Source organism: Strix aluco, chromosome 15, assembly GCF_031877795.1.
Source record: "Strix aluco isolate bStrAlu1 chromosome 15, bStrAlu1.hap1, whole genome shotgun sequence".
Lineage (NCBI taxonomy): Eukaryota > Metazoa > Chordata > Aves > Strigiformes > Strigidae > Strix > Strix aluco.
Window position 1 is genome coordinate 5780895 of NC_133945.1, and position 19476 is coordinate 5800370.

The window sequence follows — 19476 nt, forward strand, 5'->3', positions numbered from 1 at the left end:
ATCACCAAGGGTATGATATTTCTCAACGTGAATCCAAAAAATTTCCACGCACTGCAGAGGTTTGGAGTTTGTTGCCTCTTCCCACCCCCTCCTTTTGACCCTCTGATCTGCCTTAGCATCTGCATCCCACACCCAAACCGACTGCAGCCTACCCTCCTGCGTCTTCGCCACTGCCAAAGGGCTGATCCCTTACGCAGGCATTGCTCAGCTTTACACCAAAGAGGAAAATGTGGTTCCCAAAACATTTGGTTTTATCTGCAAGTTCCTCAAACTAAGGGAAACTGGGTACACTCTACAGTCCTAGCATTTTAGCGAATAGGTCGGTATGGGAATGTCATTCCTGGTATAAATGTTTGTACAGGGTGAGCCGGGAGCGCCGGGTGAGCCGGGAGCGCGGGGTGCGCCGCGTGTGCGGGGTAGCCCAGAGGAGGAGTATGGATATGAGGATAAAATCCTGGTGGCAGAGCGCCGTGGGTCGGTTGCTGTACTGGACCTGAAATCACCAGCTGGAGGAGGCTGTGGAGAGAAATTCAGACAGGCGTGAGGATTATTTAGAGAAGGCTTTTGTTGCAGCTCTCCCCAGCTCACAAGGGCCTGGCTCTAAGGAACAATTCATAACCAACACACAGCACTGCTGAGAGGCAAGAGGACAGAGATTCATTTATGCTCTTTACAGCTTCTAGAAGACTCTTTTTTTAAAAAAAACTTGGTTGCTCTTTGCAAAAAGGCAAGCAGCAAAGTGCCCTTCAGCTTAGGGCCAGGTAAAACAAGCAGGGAGTTGGGGACAGGACAGCTCTGGGGCAGGTTCAATGCTGTAATTTCACTTTCCCTTTCTGTGCCTTTGTTCTAATGCAGGCTGGGCAAGATCATCTACATGGTGGGAGTCACTGAAGTCTCCTTCAGTAAAGAGTCCAGCTTGCAAGGGAAGAGGTAGCCAGCACTGTCTATCACCTTTACCCTTGTGCTAAACTATGTGTGAATAAAGGACAACTTCTGAAGGTAAACACAAATTTTTAGAGGAGATTTTGTCTCAGCAGCCCTCAAGTGTGTGTCTTGGAATATGCATCAAAACCAACACAGCTGTAGAAAGGTCTCTTACTTGTTATGCGGTAGCCTGGAGCACACAGTTCTCAAGTCATCTGAAAGAGGACAGAAGACAACAATAAGGGTGAAGCAGAAATTAGAGCAGTTTTCCTCTCCACTCTCCTTTCTAGGAAGATGAGATTACTGAAAAAACTCCAGTCATCAACAGATCCAGAATCTCATTCTCAGGCCAAAAATTTCCATAGGAGAGAAAAATATTTCTCCATCTCACTGGTTATTACCTCAGCTTTCCACACCAGACACTTTATTGTATGTTCAACATTTAATCTATGCTGCTATATGGGAAATGCAGCTTCACTTCGAGGCAAACCAAGCCTTAGTATAGAATCTGCAATACCAATATACTATCAAGAAGTAACTAAGACAGGAAATAACTAAGTAACTAGGAATAAATAACTAAGGAAGTAACTAAGGAGATACAAGGTATGACTCTGCCCACTGAATAGGGCATTCAGGTCAAAGCAAGGCAAAGCTTACCTAATACCTGTTTTGTTGTTTTTTTGGTTTGGGTTTTTTCTGAGGTCTATCAAGTAGAAATTGCACCTTTTTTACCATCTCCTAAAGCAGAATAGCTAGAACCCAGGTATTTAACAACATAACCTGTTGCTACAGCCCCTTCAGGAATAGCTTGAGAACAAACTCCTGCCTTTATAGATAAACACACTCTCAAAACACCGAAATAACTGGTATTTCAGCAGCTGTTTATACAAAATTACCTTCCACTCCTACAGTAAGAGCAAGCACTCAGAACATAGGAAGTGAACAGTTAGGAAAAAACAGCCAAAATAAGCCATCAACTCAAAAAACTCCACTTTTCTGCCTTATTACACCCAGAGTTACTTTTTGAAAGATCAGAAAGAAAATTAAGATTTGGCCAGCAGCACTGGTTCAGCCAGGGCAAAAGCCTCAGGCACCTGCTTAGGCAGAGGCTGCTCTCTGTGGCCAGGGTCTGCACTAACTGTCCCAGCTGCTGGGGAGCTTTAAACCTTTCGGTCACCTAAAAATCACCTGTTTTCAACAAAATCCATCAAGAAAACAGTATGTCTGGCTGATCCTGCACTGTGTTGAGGTACTTCCTTGTTTTTTTGTCTCTGCAGGTCTTTCGGAAAGAACTGGTTTTGGAAACAGGAAAGAGATGAAAGCCACATTAGCAGGCCCTTTACTAAGTTTAACTGAAATTGTACACACTGTAATGGAGACACTCATTCCAGGAGAGATGAGGGGCCAGAAGTTCCAGAGGAAGAGTTTTTGTTTGCTTTTCAAATTCCTTGTCTAGCACACCCATCTCATGGGTTTATCTGCTTCATGGCCTCTCCTCCAGCAGGCAAACTCAGAGAAACATAATTAAACAGTAAATAGCTACAAGCAATTTTCCCCCGTGACGGACACCCAGATGCAACCCCCTTGTGCAGACTGCAAGGTCGAAGATCAATTCTTCAGCTCTGCAAAGCAACACACCAGTCACCTGCATCAATGGTATCTCCTTTCTTATTCCCCATCCAGTTATTTTTCCTGAACTACTTCCTGCACTATCGCTTCCCAAGAGTGGCAAACTACTACTTCTGCTGTGAACACATCAATCTTTACTCTCCCCATCCCAAAACTCCTTCATACAACATCTACACACCAGAGGAAAAGAATCCCATGCCAGGGTCTCTGCCAGCCCCACTGACAACTTACCTCTAGTGCACAGGAGTGCTCCCGATGCCATGGCCACTTGCAAAGCCTGAGCCAGTCTGTCTAGAGCCAGTTCAATCTCTTTGGATGCATTGAGAGGATTGAGTTCATCAGATAGTCTGTTAATTTCCTCAACAAGTGGAACCACGTGGTCAAAGGGTACTAGCCCCAGGCGACCATAAAGGTTCTTCTCTGTTAAATGCCCCTGAAGCATCATAAGAACCTGCAGGACACTTAGATGCAGTTTTGAATACAGCTGATGGCAATCTCTGTCTTCTCCTGAAGTCGAGTCCTTGGCAATTTTGCTGGGGGGATGTCCATTTGAGAGAGAGGCTTTCTTCTTCCTTTTATAAGCCAAGGGGGCCTTCACACACCAACGGATCAGTCCAGTCAGTGGGGTGAGCTCTAAAAATCCTATTGGCAGGTTGGCTGCAATAGGAGTGTTTAGAAAGGTGATGAGGATCAAGCGGGGGTCTTCAAAGATCCAGGAAACAATCAACTCGAGCAGATCCGAAGGAGGGATGAGGTCATCTGAAGATAGAAAGTCATTGTTGGGTAAGATGAGCCTTGTACTGAAGCACAGGACAGCAGTCTTTAATTAATCTCTCACACACACCCTTCCTGCACTGTGACAATTACAATTTCAGAACCTCCTCAACTCTGTTTTTTTCAAGACACCAAAGGTAGAGGCTCGTTTGTCCCAGGGAAGACATTACCCTATTCCTGTCAACTTCACCTTCTCCACCTATTCTGAAGACACCACCAAAGGCCAACATTTATGCCCTTTCCCAGCAAAGCTGCTTTTGCCATTTTCTTCTCTCCCACCCACCATCTGCTCACTTTTTCTCCAAACTCAGTCTCCATTTATCCCTTGCCACAGGAAGTACAATGGGTGAGGGAACAGGAAAAACTTGCTGGCACTTCTTTCTCTTCACCCCAAGCATTGAACTTATTTCCTTTAAGACTTACCTAAACAAGCATGTCTTGTGGAAAAACTTAACGCAACAACACACTCACATGATAGGTAAAGGATTATAAGATTATGTAAAGCTTCAAGTAAGAAGTGAAAGACGGTCATGAACTGCAGCTTGGCTACAGACAAGAGAAACATTGACTTCAGAGTAATGGGGCATCATCCCACCACAGGGGCAGGCTGCTGGACTGAGCTGTATTGCACTGAGTACTTTCACTGTGAGTTGTCTACAGTGTTAACAAAGGGCTCAGCACAGAACTATCTAGTCAGGTCTTTTGTACCTGAAATGACTTACAGGACAGATCATCTGGACTCCAGAATTACTAATGCGCACTGGATACAGAATTGGTATTTTCCAGTTTTTAGGTTTTCTGAGACCTTCGAGTATCACAGATACTGCTGTTTGTGTGACTGACTCCAGTCCTCAGGACAGGGTGGAGACTGCCCAGTTACAGATCGCTCTTTGAAGAGCAAGCTTCCTTTTCTTGTGTCACCAATAACATCTCAAATAAACTAAGGAATTAAAAAAAATACTTTCTCTAAATCACGTTATTTCCTTTCTGACATGTCTTTCAGTTGATCCAAGCGGTTACACAAAACAGACATAAAATATGGAGGAAGAATATGCTATGGGCTCTACCAAATACTCTCTAAAAAAAAAAAAGTCTCAGCCTGCAGCTCTCTCTCACTAACGCCAAGCTGCTTATCTGGACAAGACCATGCAAAATATTTCCTTTATCAATAACAAATAGTATTTGCCTTTCTGGATTATATGTGATGTTGGTATTTAGTATATGGTTGTTCCCTAATCTACCACGATCTCTCCATCTCTCTCGCTGAGTAAAGGTAAATCAATCCTTTTTTAGACACCTACACATTTCAAGTGTCTGAACAACAACAACTGGAGACAGGTCATACCACTGGCTGGTCACACATACAGTTCAAGAGCGCACTGGAGGTACACTGTTGACTGTGTTTCTCATCACTGCTCAACTGAAATTCTGCTCCAGCTTGCAAACATTCAGAATTTGTGTTTCTCCCCTTTTTGGAGGGAATCAGACTGACAGCCAGCCTTGAATCTATCTGCTGGGTAGGTGACACACCTGCCCGACCCAGGTAGATCAGCTTTCACTCCTAGAGCTGCTCAATCAATAAGGTGCCCGTGTCCTTTGCCCTCTGTGGAGGATGTTGCCCTTTGTGTCAGGTGTTACCTGGCTCCTTCTCCAGCAAAGACTCTCAGCCACTGAGCAGTTATTTTTATGCTCACCCCAGTGACAGATGAAGCAACAGCCACACCCCTGAGCCGCTTCTGGCAGTAATTACATGGTAACAAGCATCTTTAGAAATTCAGCAGTTAATTCCCTTGCAGTAGTTAATTTGTGTTGCATTATACTGCACCTCTTACTTCGAATGACACAGCTTGGAAACACTTACCTGAAGAGAGGTCATAGAGAGCTGTGACGGATGTAATGAACTGGCAGCAGAAGCGAGGACTGGCACTGAATATCTGCTTCAGCGTCTGGATGGACCCTGGCACCAAGTTGCAGTAGTCATCGACCAAGGCTCGGGCTAGCCTCACGCAATACACGGCAGGGGTTCGCTGCAGGGGTGTGGGACAGCACACAAGGAAAAGCAGATTAAACCCAGCCACAGAAAGTTCTACTGAGCCAGCTTTAAAGTTTGCATAGCCTAAACACCCAGCCACTTTCCTGTTTCAACATTTTTATTTCCACTTTCCCAAAACTAAAGTGTGCTTTCTCTCTCTCTGCATATCAAAGAGCCACTCAGACAGAAATAAAATTGCTATTTCACAATATTAAAATAGATGGTGATATTTTGTGTTTACAGTAACTGTAGTTTAAAATTAAAACTTTTTACATCAATATTTTGACTTAGTGGAGATTTTTTTACTACTTCAGCAACATAGTTCAACTAGTTCAGTACCAGAACAACCAGTTTGGTAACCTCTCAGTTATGCTTGACATTCTTAAAGTGGAAAAAATTCTGTACAATCCGCATGTCACTTAAGTGCTGTGATCTGCAAAAAAATACACCTCCTTCTGCTATCCAGGTTACATCCCCTCCTCCTCTACCAAGGCTCACCAGGTGGGAAAAGAGGGACCCCACAGAAACAGTACTGGTCTGCCTTCTCCCACCCTTCCCTCCCAGCACAGTCTTTCTCTCCCTTCTGTAAAGCAGGAGACTTCTGAACATTCCACAAATGCAGCAAGAACAAAGATGCACTTCCCAAGGTCTACAGTAGGGAATCTCAAAGGGAAAGAAGGAAGATATAGGAGATATTCATGGATATGAATGCCAGACATGGCTGTTTTGTGCCCGAATCTCGAGAGGTTTGCCTCTTCTGCCTTGCGCAAACTTGCACATCAGGCACAGTTTATTTCACAAACTCGAGAGTCTGCTTCTTTGGGCAACATGACCATGAACTGCCATGGTTTTGTTCCCTGTGTTGGTCAAACTCTCCACTGACCCCTTTCAACATGCTGGTGTTGGCAGACAAAGGAAAAAAAAAACAAAACACCAAACCTTTCACTGACAATAAAAAAATCCCCAATTTTCTGCTGCCAGTGCAGCACATAAATGGATTGGCAAAAGCTCTCCCTTATGCTGGAGCAAAGGAACGGACATGAGCACAGACATGGGGTGAACGTAGCTGCCACGGAGGAGCAGCTGACTGCCACCGGCTGTCACCGACCATTAAGTGACACTCTGTCCCAGTTCACCTGTACCCATCGTGGCACACTCCCTTGCCCCTTCCCAAACACTGCCCTGCCTGCACAGAAGCTGTACCTGCAGCCAGAAGGCAGCACACTCCAGAACAGGAACTCTGCACACAGCCACTGCCATGGAAACCAGCTTTCCTAATAAAGCCATCCTGCTGTCATCTGCTTTGTTTCCTTGAGGGCTGAAGAGAGATGAGAAGATGATCTGCCGGACTGAATCCTTGGTCTGCTCTTGGAAATAATTGCACATGATCTCAAGGAGCTGAAGTTCCTGAAGTGAATTCAATCTCTGAAAGAAAATAAAAATAAAGCTGCAAAATACACTGGGGCTTTTGAAGAACCAAGAGCCACTCTGGTGGAAAGACAATAACAGCAAAGGCTGAGAGCTTCCCTCAGGTGTTAGAAACTCAATCTTTACGCACAATGCATATATTCAAACTTCCTGAACCGCCACTGCATTTACCTAGTTACACTGAAAAGCTCTAGGTTGTCTTTGAATACCCGGATACCCAAGACTGATGCTTGCTGCACCTGCAAGTGCCCACAAACTGAGATGTGACTGACAGCAATACTGGAGTGAAAAATATTTCATCCATCTGCCAATAAGAGCAGTAAGGGTGCTGCTGGGCAGCTGGGCACCCCAACATTCACCAGCTGCTGTGGTTTCTGGTCACTGCTCTCTGAGAGGCCACCATCCCAGCTCCATCCCATGCCCAGCCATCTAAAATCCCTGGTAGGACCCAGCCACAGCACTGTGAGGCTGTGGGCAGTTCCCAGGGGTCTCAGGGCCCACAACACCTCCCTGGGGCCCTGCCTGGTCTCCCAGAGTCCTGGCCAGTCCATCAGGGTCCTGCAGCAAGCCCTCTCCCCACCAAAAAACCCCCAGCCGCCAGCACCCCAGGGACACCGTCCTGTCCTCCTGGGGCCTCGGCCTCCAGCAGCAGCCACCCAGAGACCTCAACCTCTCCCTCTAAGGCCTGGGCCTCCAGCACCAGCCTCCCCCAGGGATCCTGTCCTGAGCTCCTGGGGCCTCGGCTTCCGTAACCACCCCCTGGGGCTGCGCCCGGCCTCCCAGGGTGCTGCCTGGCCCTGCGTCGTCAGCCCCCAGGGCCTGGCCGGTCTCTCAGGGCCCCGCCGGGCCTCGCCCCCCAACCGCCCCGCGGTCGGGGCCCACCTTGGGCGGAGCGCCGCGCTCCTTGGGGACCTGGAAGAGGAACTCCTCCAGGAGCTCGGCGGGGCCCTTGTCGACGAGGGGCAGCGGGGCGTTCTGCAGCTGGCTGCTGAAGTAGATGTCGAGGTGGTACAGCACCTCCTTGGCGGCGCTCAGCGCGTCCCGCCGCAGCAGCGAGTGCCGAATGTCGCTCATGGCTCCGACCCCACCGGGAACGGACCCCCCCTTCCGCTCCTCCCGCCTCCCGCCGCCCCTCAGGCCTGGCGCGGCCCCGCTCGGCGCGGCGCGGCCTCCCACAGCGGCGGAGGCGCAGGGCGGACGGGCGCTACGGCAGCCCGCGACGGACAAAAAGAGCCACGCGCGCCCCCCGGCAGCAGCGCCCCCTGGCGGCCCCGCCCGCAGAGGCGGGGGAGGAGAGGCGCGGGGGGGGGGGGCTGAGCCCTGGGGGGGGCTGAGCCCTGGGGCTGACCGGGGGGGTCTTGGCCCGGGAGGGAATTGGCCCTGAGGGGATCTTGGCCCTGGAGGGGATGGTCCTGGGTCCGAGCTGGGGGGGTTCTTGGCCTCGGGAAAGCCTGGCCCTGGGGGGGGTCTTGGTCCGGGGGGGGTGTCCGGCCCTGGGCTGGCCCCTGGGGGGGACCTTGGCCTGAAGGGGGACTGACCCTGGGGGGTCTTGGTCTGGGGGGGCCTGGACCTGGGGCTGACCTGGGAAGCTGCAGCCCAGCTGGGGAGGCCTTGGCTCAGCTCTGATCCCCCTGCGAGGAGCAGGGTGCAGGCCCTGGCACTGCTCTGGGGGGTGCTTGGCCCCGGGGGCGGGGGCTGGCAGGGAGCCCCCAGCCCCTAAGGAGCACCACACACTGCAGGGACCGGGCACGGCCCTCCCGGGAATCACAGCAGGTGCCTTTGGAGGCCGGGAAGTGCCGGGACATCGGCCAAGGCCACTGGGGCAGAGCTGCGGGAGCATGCTGGGGGGGGGGGATGGCCGCCACCCCCCAGCATCTCATGGGCCCCCCAGGGACAGGCCCTGCCCCGAGTGGCCTCCTGGAGAGGGTCTGGGGACAGGCACCACGGCAGGGACCCACCGTTTTTGGGACTCCTGGCTTGGCTCCGCACCCGCCGGCCAGAGCTGGTGGGGCCGTACTGGGGTGCACTGGCTGCACTCAGCCCCCAGTGCCGGGCTCCCACTGGCCCTGGCTTGCTCTTCTGAAATCAGCTTGTTGCAAATGTGGGGTGGTGAATAGGAACGGTTGATGTCGGTGAAATAAACACTTCTTAAGAGAAATTGTAGCTGGTGATGAGTGAGAGCTGCCCACGTCCCGTACTGGGGAGCTGCCATTCCCCATGAGTGGTCTCCGGGATTAGTTTACACCTCACAGATCTGTCAGCGTTTTCATCAATTCTGGCATGTTCTCAGCCTTACCTGTGGTGGAAGGTATTGGCACTGGTTGAAAGGGTTGTTTTTGTCACTGAGCAGACCTTTATTTCCGCGAAAAATGCCATATGGAGCCTGCGGCTTCGCACGCTCCTTGACTGGGCAACCACTTGGCAAGGTGAGCGTGTCCCTCCCCATAAATGCAGGTGCAGCTCCTTCCCCTTCCAGAGACCTTGGACGACACAGAAGGTACGTCCCGATCCCTTCTCCTCCCGTGCCCCAGGAGCTCCCCTCTCTAATGTTGCCTTCTCCGGCTCGGCTTAATTTTTCCAAGATGCTCTGCCGGGGCTGAGCCTGGGCACAGCTCACAAACATCACCCGGGATGGATACGATCCTCTATAGGTGCCTCTGCCTGGGAGGCTGAGGAGGCTGCTGCCCCTTCTGGAGCGGGGAGGATTTGTGGGGCTTCGGGCAATTTTTGGCATGACCAAATCGTAGCTTTACTAAATCGTGGCGTTACCAAATTGCCTTGTTACCAGCTGGAGGGACTGCAGCCATAGTGAGGATGCAAGTGGGGAAAGGTGGGGATTTAACTAGAGCAGCTACCACAGAAGAAAAAACAGTCCTAGGGGCAGCAAGCCCTTCCTTGGGTCAGGCTTCGGGTGTGCTGAAAGCTGGAGTATTTGTTGGTGTTCTCAGCACATCTTATCAGGGCTCCCAGTGCGGCCAGGCACTCGGGGCGCCTGGGCTTGGGCAGGGCTCAGATCCCATCCGCTGGTGAAATATTACCCCAGGGAGCTGAGCGCCATGGGAAATAGTTCCCAAACGCCTTTCTCCGTGGGTGGGAGCTGCCGTGCTGCCTCAGCGGGGGGTCCCTGGGGGACTCCAGCCTGGGTGAGGATGGGGCAGGGGCAGTGCTGGGGGGAGGATACCTCAGATGAGGATGCTCCAGGCAGGGAAGGAGATGGGGAGGGATGTTGGGGGGGATCCATGCCTTGCTCTGTTGCAGCACAGCTGCTGTAGGGTCTTTTGGGTGTCTGGTGCAGACCCAGGGATGGGTGGGAGAAGCAGAAGCCAAGCGACCTTGGTGTCCCCGGCCGCTGCCACCTGTCCTGGGCCTGGAGAGGTGTCTGGGCTGAGCACAGTGAATGAGGAAGCGACTGCTCTGCGTCACCATGAAATGGCATTTGCTCCTTTGCCAGCGAATTATCCGCTCTGGCCTCGTGAGCGGTCTGGCCTCCCTCCAGGAGGGACGGATAGGATGAGGTCCTGCATGAGGCAGGAGCTGGATGGCTGGATGGGAATGCACCATCCCTGGGTCCTGGTGGTTCACTGCAAAACGGACACCTTCCAGTGAAACCAGTATGGCCAGTGGGAATACCCTGGTCACCCTTGTTGTCTGTGCCAAATTCCCCTCCCAGCCAGGGGGGCTGAGCCCATCCCTGCCCCTCTGCATGCAGGATGGTGGCCTCGAAGCTGGTGCTGTCGCTGCTCATTGCAGCTCTCCTGCTGCATGTGGCCACCACACTGAAGATCGGCGCCTTCAACATCAAGGCGTTTGGGGATAGCAAGATGTCCAACCACACTATTGCGGACATCATCGTCTCTGTGAGTGCTGGGGAAGAGGAGCAGTCCTGGCCGCTCTCTGGGCTTTGGGATGCAGCAAGCTTGGGGCAGTGGGACACGAGCTTTCTGCAGGCATACGTCCATCCATGTGTCCCTCTGTGCATCCACCTATCCATCAGTCTATGCATCCATCTATGCCTCCATTCATACATGCCTCCATCCATGCATCCATTTATCCACCCGTGACTCCATCCATCCACACCTCCATCCGTCTGCCCATGCCTCCACTCACCGACCCCCATCACCATCTCCAACCTTGGGCCATGTCCACTCTTGCCGGTGCCCAGCCAAGGATGGGTGATGCTCAGTGCTGCCCAGGTTCCTCACTCTGAGCAGCCTGTGAGTGGGGAGCTGCTGGGGTGGTGGGTGGCAGACAGATGGGTGTTAGGGTCAACCCTGTCACACCAGGGTCCTTTCAAGACAGAGGACACTTTACCTGGGCTCTCGGGTCCCCTGCTGCACCCCCCTTGCCAGCCTAGGAGCCTTCACAGCCCAGCCCAGGCACCCATGGGTGCCTCCACAAGCAGCTGCTGGCCAGGGGCAAGCAGCTCTGAGCCTGTCCCCCCAGATCCTGTCGGGGTACGACATCACCTTGGTGCAGGAGGTCCGGGATGCTGACCTGAGTGCCGTGAAGAAGCTTGTGGACCAGCTCAACAGGTGACCCCAGTGGCGCAGGGCAGGGGGTGCCGGCAAATGGGGTGCCGGGACAGATCTCGACTGGCATCTCACTGTGTCGGGGCACCTCTGTCTTAGCCAGAGAGAGCCTGATGGGTGCTGAGGTGCACCAGGAGCCTCCTCTCACCCTCTCCACATCTCGCTTGCAGAGTCTCCACACACCCATACAGCTTTTTGGACAGCATCCCCCTGGGTCGGACCAGCTACAAGGAGCAGTACCTCTTCATCTACAGGTAAGGGATGCTGCCAGGGCCCAGCATTCCCCCTGCCACCCGCTGTCCCCCCTCAGCAGTCCACAGAGGGTGGTGGGTACCTTTGGGGGCCCTGGCTGTGGTGGGAGCAGTGCTCGGGGCTGCCCTGCTCTCTCCTCCCTCAGGTCGGACATGGTCTCCGTGCTGGGAAGCTACTACTACGACGACGGCTGTGAGTCTTGTGGGACTGACACCTTCAGCAGGGAGCCCTTCATTGTGAAGTTCTCCTCGCCCACCACACGTGAGCAGAGCTAGCGTTGGGGGCCACCCAGACCTGGCATGGGGTCCGCTCCGCGCAGGGCTGAACCTGGAGCTGTGCCTGCCAGGGGTTGCACCCTGGAGTCCAGGTCAGGGGCTCCACCAGGGCCCTTCACTGCTGTGGGGCCTTCTCCCACCCATGGGTGCCCAGGAGTCCTGGGTACCTGCTCAGCATGGCCAGCACTGCCTGCTATTTCCCACCGTGTGCCATCTCCTACCACCTGCCATCACGTCCCATCACCGGTCATCTCCCACCATGAGTTCTCTCCAGTTGCATGCCATCTCATGTCTCCAGCTGTTTCCCATCATGTCCCACACCCCATCACCTGCTACCTCTCATCTTGTGCCATACCCCACCATCTGCTTCCTCCAGTTGGGTGCCGTCTCCCATCATGTATTATCTCCCCTCATGTACCATCTCCCATCATGTGCCACCTCCCATCACATGCCACCTCCCATCATGTCCCATTTCCCACCTTGTGACATCTCCTACTCTGTGCCATCATCTCCAACTCCCAAGAACCTCCCCAGGGCACACACACTCTCCCATCCCCATCTCCTTCCCAAAACCACGGTGGCTTGGAAAACTGATGGGAAACAAGCAGCAAACCCCAAACCACATGCGGAGGGCTGCAGCTCCCCACTGGAAATTCCAGCCTGGAGGACAGGCAGACCACAAAAAGCCAATGCACCCTTTCCCTTCAGCAGCTTTTCCCAACCGGTAGCTGGGGCTTGGCCCAGGGTGGTCCCCTGGGGTTCCCACTCCCTTCTCGGGTGCTGCACCCGAGCCAGGGGCTGATGGTCACCTGTCCAGCAGAGGTGGAGGAGTTCGTGATGGTGCCCCTGCATGCCGAGCCCAGCAGTGCGGTGCAGGAGATCGATGCACTCTACGACGTCTACACCGACGTCGTCAACAAGTGGGCGACTAACGTAAGCAGCAGTGGGGAGCTCAGCTCCTCCCTGGGGCAGCCGAGGAGCTGGGGTATGGCCACCACACATCCTGGTGGCTGTCCTGGGATGGATGTGTCCCCGGGAGACCTCTTATACCCATCAGAACAGGTGCTACCCTGGCAATGTCCGGGCAGGGAGGTGCTGGGTGGCTCCACTGCCATTACTGGAGGCTTGTTCCCCTGTGTTGGGGGACCCCAGGGGGGTTTCTTGCTGCCCCATAAGGTCTGAGGGCAGGGACACAGTGCACTGCCCCACAGAACATCCTCCTCCTGGGCGACTTCAACGCCGACTGCTCCTATGTGACCAGCGCCCAGTGGCCGTCCATCCGCCTGCGCTCCCTCAACGCCTGCGAGTGGCTCATCCCCGACAGCGCCGATACCACTGTTGCCGACACCACCGATTGTGCCTACGACCGGTGGGTGCCGCAGCGGGGGAGTGGGGCTGGCACAGTGGGGACTGGCAGGCACTAACACCCCCATGATGCCCCGGCAGCATTGTTGCCTGCGGCACCGCGCTGCGCCGAGATATCGAGCCTGGCTCCGCCATGGTCAACAACTTCCAGAAGACCTTCCACCTCCAGAGCAAGGATGTGAGTGAGGGGCCAGGGCACATGAGCCCGCCAGCACTGGGATCCAACCCACCATGCCTCCTGGGAGTGCGCTGGGCTCCCTGTTCCCCAGGGTGCACCCAAGGGTGGTCTGACCCCAACCCCTGCACTGATGCAACCCCCTGAGCGTTTTGGGGTACGCTCTAAATTTTGGGGTTGGAGTGGAACATTGGGGTCCCAGCTGGCCATGACAGCAATGGTGGGTTCAGACAAGCTCAGCCACCTCTCTGCTTTCCCACCACACCCAGGCTTTGGCCGTCAGCGACCATTTCCCGGTGGAGGTGACCCTGAAAGCCCGCTGAACCTGTCCCCACGCCGACAGCTACCAGGACACCCCGGCATGCACCTGCATTCCTCATGGAAGCCCACGCACCATCAGTGCCAGCCACGCTGCCCACCGTCTCTGCAAGGAGCCACTCTTCAGGGTCTTGTGGGAGTGGGATTCTCTGTGCTTCTATTAAAAAATGAGCTTCTTCCAGCCCTTGCAGCTCTGGAGGGAGGGTCCTTTCAGCTCCCTCCAGCAACCCCCTGTGCCCGAGTCCCCCGCCCCCTGCCAGGGGCAGCCCACTGGGGCTGGAGTCAGGGAGGTCCCTGGGACAGGGGGTCCCCTCCCACCATTGAGAGACCCGGACCCACAGGGCAGCAAGTGCTGCTCCCCTCTGAGTTGCCAGTGGCAAAATCAGGGACACCAGGAAGGGCCTGGGATGCTTTGGGCAGGATTTAACCCCGCTGCCAGGTCACAGGATGCTCTTCTGTTGGCTTGGGGGCTGCATCCTGCTGGAGCCTCTCTGGCTGCGGGGCAGCTGACAAGGTGCTGATGGTGAGGGTGGGGGGAGGCGGAGGCCATGAGTCAGATCCCAGGGGATTTGGTGCCTCCCGGGAAGGTTTCGGTGGCGGCACAGCACCGAGGGACACTAGACTCATCCCATGACTGGGTATGAGGATGCAAAACTCGGCAGCGCACGCGAGAGCCCGGCAAGCCCCGGCATGAGCAGCCATCACCTTCCCGCCCGCCCCGCTGCTGGCACCCCAGCAGAGCCACCCGCTCCCTCCGCCGGGAGGATGCCATGTGCTGGGGTGACGCCACAGGCCAGCATGGGGGATGCCGGCTCCACCGGAGCTACTTTGGGTCACCAGTGGGGCTGCTTTAGGTGACAACTGGGGCTGCTTAGGGTCACCAGTGGGGCTGTTCTGGGTGACTGTCAGGGCTGCTGCAGGGGTTTGCAGCTGCCCCCTCTTGCTGAAGCTGGCAGTGCTCAGCCTGCCTGACCCAGACACCCCGCCATTTCCTTCTCTCCCCTCTAATTACACCGTCTGAATCACTCACATTAAAGCCATCGCCCTTCACCACCCGCCTGGCTGCCGTGCCCCACACTGCGACCCAGGGGGCCACCCCGGCTGCTGCACCCCAAGTCCCGTGCGCCCACCCAGCCCTCCTGGGATGCCCCAGCACTGCCGTGCCTCCCCGGCCACCCTTTGCCGCATCAGCACAGGGGCAGCTATGCTGGCCCCACCCTGTCGCCCCGTGGGTTTTCGGTTTCCCAATGTAGGAAGGAGCCCAAAGCCGTGCCAAAAACCCCACGGGGGTGTCCGACTCATCCTGCTTTGCCGGCACCTCCACCGAGAATAAAGCCGCCCATCCTGCTGCTGGGAGGGCAGAGGTGCTGCGCACTCACCAAGGTAAGGACAGATCTGGGCTCAGCACCTTCAGCTGTGAACTGGGAGGGTCTGGGATGAGCTGGGATGAGGACTCGCTCCCTCACCCCAACAGTGGGGCTTGCAATCAAGTTTAAGGATGTGGAGCAGCCCAGGGTGCCGACGGCAGTGGTTGGGGCTGGCAGGCGATGGAGACATCCCAGCAGGGAGTGGAGCTGGGTGATCCCGGGGGCTGATAGAGGCGATGACGGGTGGATTCACCACGGCGGGACTGGGTTTACCTTCCGCTGGGATTGGCAAACTAGCTGACAGCCTGCACCAGCTCCGCGGGCTGCTCTGGGCAGTGCCCACCATGGCACAGTGTTGCATGCCAGGACTTAGGAAGGATTTACCTAGGGTTTTTTTTTTCTCCATCCCCAAATCCAAAGCAGTTTTCCAAGTTCAGCTCCCATTACTGTATCCCTGTGGGTCAGCATCCCTCCTGGCAGGATGGGGACCATGGTGCTGGCACTGTCCTTGCTGGCTGTGGCTCTCCTGTGCCCAGCCACTGCCACGCTGCGTGTTGGTGCCTTCAACATCCAGGCCTTCGGTGATACCAAGATGTCCAACGAGGAAGTGGCGGGCATCATTGTCAGGGTAAGTGCAGCTGGTGCCACGTGGGGACGGGCTGTGTGCTGGGGTGGACCCAAAATGTGGCTCCTGTGCCAGGGACAGGAGGGGACGTGGCTGTGGATGGGATGGCATCCCAGTGCTGGGGATGCCCTGGGTGGATGAAGGCTTGGTGGGGACCAAGGCACACCCCACGGTCCCTCTGAGCCCTCCATGGGGACATCTGCCCCAGCACTGAGGAACATCTGTGTCCCCGTGGTGCTGCACCCAACACTGTGTCAAGGTGCCTGGCCAGGAGATGGGTGGGGGACAGTGGACCTGAGCTGGCAGCAGGCTCCTCTTCCCATTGCCATCCCTCTTGGCCTCGCAGATCCTGCGCCGCTACGATGTGGTGCTGGTGCAGGAGGTGCGTGACTCCGACCTCAGCGCTGTCACCCAGCTCATGGAGCAGCTCAACAGGTACGAGCGGGGCTGGGGCTGAGCGCGCCCAGGTTGAGATGTCAGCATTAGCAGGGAAAGCCAAGCTGCCTGAGCAGTGAAGGGACAAAAATAGTTGTCCATCGGCAGAGGGTTTCTTTTGGAAAGGGGAATAGGAGAAAAGTGTTGGGGCTGAAGCTTTGAAGAGGCACTGAAAAAGCCACAGGGAATAATCCGGGGAGGAGAAGGGGGATACAAGTGCCACAGAACTCCTCTGAAAGCTACAATCCACCTGGAGCACGCAGGATGGAAAGGAACTACAGCTCTGGCAAGCTCCATCTCCAAAATCCAACAGGACAGGGCAGAGGTGAGATGGAGGATGAAGGGGACAGGAGCAGGCAGCCCCCTGCACCAAGACCCTGTGAGTGTCAGGGGATGCCGGGGTGGACCCAGCAGCAGATGATGCTCTGAAGTGAGCAGGTCAGGCACCCCAGGAGGAAAAGGGGCTGCTGGGGTGGGCTAAAACTGGCCACGGCAGGGCAGCAGCCCCTCCGCCGGCTGGGTGCTGACCCCATTTTGGGTGAGGGCACGGGCTGGGGCCAGGCGGAGGCTGCTGCTGCCTTGTTGAAAGGCGGCGAGTGCTCCTGAGCAGGTATGTCCAGCCCATGTCCTTGTCCCTTTGGTGTCCCCTTCAGCACGGCCACAAAGCAGCTGGGGCAGGGAGGGTGACACAGACGCAGGGCCCCGGGGCTGCTCATTAACCTAATTTAGCTTTGCTGCAAATGAAGGTGGAGAGCGTCCCTGTAGAGTAAGGGGTGGCAGGAGCCGCCCTGCATCCTGCCTGTGGCCAGCCGTGCCCGAGGAGCCACCCCGGGGTGGTGGGGACAGCAGGGTGTTTCAGAGCCAAGCCACGGTGGCCCATGGGGACAGCAAACAGGACTGGCTGGTGTCAACCCCACAGCTGCCAAGCCCCTGGCCTTGCTGGGGACACCCCAGGACAGTGTCAGCCATGTCACTGTCCTGCCTCTGCATCTCCATAGCATGTCCTCTTCGCCGTATGACTACGAGATCAGTGGCCCCCTGGGACGGGACAACTACAAGGAGATGTACCTCTTCATCTACAGGTAATGGGGCTGGGCATGCTGCTGCCTGTCCCACAGCACCATGGAGGGGCCACATGGGCCGTGCCAAGCCCCAGGGTCACCTTTTCTTCGGTCCCACAGGACAGACACTGTGTCTGTGGTGGACGCCTACCAATACGAGGACCCCCAGGACATCTTCAGCCGGGCGCCGTTCATCCTGAGGGTCTCAGTGCCCCACACCAGTAAGTGGGGGGACAAGTGGCCCTGGGTAGTGGCACAGGGTGGCTGCGGGGCTGATGTCCCTCTCCCCTGGCAGAGGTGGAGGAGTTTGTGTTGGTGCCGCTGCACTCGGCCCCACATGATGCCGTCACCGAGATCGACGCGCTCTACGACGTCTACTTGGACATTGTCAGCAAGTGGGGGACTGACGTGAGTGCCACCAGCACTGGGGGTGGTACCGACGGTGGGTGCTGAGCCCTGGGGATTGTTCAACCCACACTGGGTCCCTGCTTTGAGGCGAGTGCAGCTGGTGTCAGGGGTGGTGGGATGGAGGCCCCACTCCTGCCCCTTCCCCTGCCATGAGGGATGCCCAGGCACCCCGGGCTGACCCCCACGGGAGGGCTGGTGTTGCGGGTAGCCCCGTTTGCCAGCCACCACGAGCCTCGCCATCTCCCCACTGCAGAACATCATGTTCCTGGGGGACTTCAACGCTGACTGCGCCTACGTCCAGCGGAGCGACTGGTCGTCCATCCGCCTGCGCACCAGCGACATCTTCAAGTGGCTGCTCCCCGACAGCGCCGACACCACCGTGGGGAAGTCAGACTGCGCCTACGACAGGTGAGCACCGCCACGGCACCGCCGTCCCCTCCCTGGCACCCCGGGGCCCCCCTGTCCATCCCGCACCACCAGTGGCCGAGCACAGGGACAAGAGTGGGACCCATCACTTACGTCTCCCTGGCAGGATCGTGGTGTGCGGCGCCAAGCTGAAGAGAAGCATCGTGCCAAATTCAGCTGCCATCTACAATTTCCAGGACGCTTTCCGTCTGGAGCAGGAGGAGGTGAGCCAGGCTTGCAAAGCTGGGGCTCAAACAGGCACCGAAGTTGAGCTGCCCCGGGCAGCACCATCTGAGGGGCTGCCGACATCTGTTTGGTATTAGGCAGCCCAGTGCAGCCACGTAGCTGCTGCATTTAAGTATCAGTTAAAAAATGGAGTTGAAGCAGCTCCAGCAGCAGCCTGAGCTGGCTCCAGCCGCAGCATGTGTGCCCTGGACCAGCACTTGCCTGCTGGGATGCCAGCACAGCCCCTGAGTAAGGCATGCACCCCTCCAGGGACATGACAGCCCTCAGCCAGCTAACAGGGAGCTCGGGATGACAAGGGACCCATGGGTGGAAATAGGAGGGGGGATTTGGGGTCATTGCCTGTCCCCATGGGGAAGAGATGAGACGCATGGGGTTTTTTGTGGCCTTTCATGGGCAGGCGCAGGCAGGACTCCAGGGCAAGGGGCAATCCAAGCCAATCTTCAACCAGCCAGAGCTGGCACAGAGCTCCCAAGCGAGACACGGGGGTCTCGGAGGGCCGGTGCCCCCCTGGCAGCATCTGGACATCTCTCCAGGAGAGGTGCCAACACTGGAGCCTTGTGTGTTGAGTGTCTCGGGGTTGGCGATATCGCGTACCCCTCCAGCAGACAGAAGGTTCTGGCAGGACAATCACAGCCACCCTGCTGGACCCACCAGCATGGCGAGGGGAGAAGGGCTCGCCAAACCCCTGCATTACACCTCTCCACCTCTCACCTGCTCCAGGCCCTGGCAGTCAGCGACCACTACCCGGTTGAGGTGAAGCTGACAGCTTGAGCTCCTCCTGCGGCCGCAGACACCATCCAGCTCCAGCTCCCACCACCACCCGCAGTGAAGGCGCCGAGGGGCCGTGAAACGGCCAGGACGGGGCTCGGCGGTCGAGCCTCAGGGAAGGCCCGGTGGTGAGCCGGGGAGGGGGGGGGCGCAGCTGACGGGGGCCCGTGTCCCTGCCCCGGGGTCCCTGGGGGCTGGGGCCTGTCGCCCTCGACGCCCCCCAGCCCCCGGCTGTGTCCCTCAGGGCACCCCCGGGCTCCTGCTGCCCGGGGGCTTGGAGGCCACAGTCCCTGGCCCGCTGCTGGTAGCGGCCTTGAAGGGAAGTTGCTACAAGTATACTTGAAATTGCTAAAGTACAGGGACCTGTAATATAAGACATTTAGTTTAAACGTTAGACATCACTGGTATTTTACTAGCTTTTACTTTTCCTGTATTTTTCCTGTATTTTACTGTAAAGTAC

At 56.1% G+C, this 19476-nt stretch overlaps 3 protein-coding genes across 3 annotated transcripts; 2 read left to right on the forward strand and 1 right to left on the reverse strand.

The window, feature by feature from the left end:
- Nucleotides 1-233: 233 nt before the first annotated feature.
- Nucleotides 234-7985, reverse strand: INTS15 (integrator complex subunit 15). The gene is made up of 6 exons (XM_074840443.1): nt 7670-7985; nt 6563-6784; nt 5189-5354; nt 2785-3312; nt 1100-1139; nt 234-516 (listed from the first exon to the last, which is right to left on the reverse strand). Exons 1-6 carry the CDS (start codon nt 7859-7861, stop codon nt 309-311), a joined length of 1356 nt encoding a protein of 451 aa, XP_074696544.1. The 5' UTR covers nt 7862-7985; the 3' UTR covers nt 234-308.
- Nucleotides 7986-10497: 2512 nt separating this feature from the next.
- LOC141930272 (deoxyribonuclease-1-like) lies at nt 10498-13748 on the forward strand. Its single transcript, XM_074840896.1, has 8 exons — nt 10498-10644; nt 11231-11319; nt 11487-11570; nt 11714-11829; nt 12664-12776; nt 13055-13212; nt 13290-13386; nt 13653-13748. Exons 1-8 carry the CDS (start codon nt 10498-10500, stop codon nt 13704-13706), a joined length of 858 nt encoding a protein of 285 aa, XP_074696997.1. The 3' UTR covers nt 13707-13748.
- A 1801-nt stretch (nt 13749-15549) lies between these two features.
- Nucleotides 15550-19019, forward strand: DNASE1L2 (deoxyribonuclease 1 like 2). Its single transcript, XM_074840861.1, has 8 exons — nt 15550-15696; nt 16040-16128; nt 17127-17210; nt 17310-17410; nt 17485-17597; nt 17851-18005; nt 18130-18226; nt 18969-19019. Exons 1-8 carry the CDS (start codon nt 15550-15552, stop codon nt 19017-19019), a joined length of 837 nt encoding a protein of 278 aa, XP_074696962.1.
- Nucleotides 19020-19476: the final 457 nt, after the last annotated feature.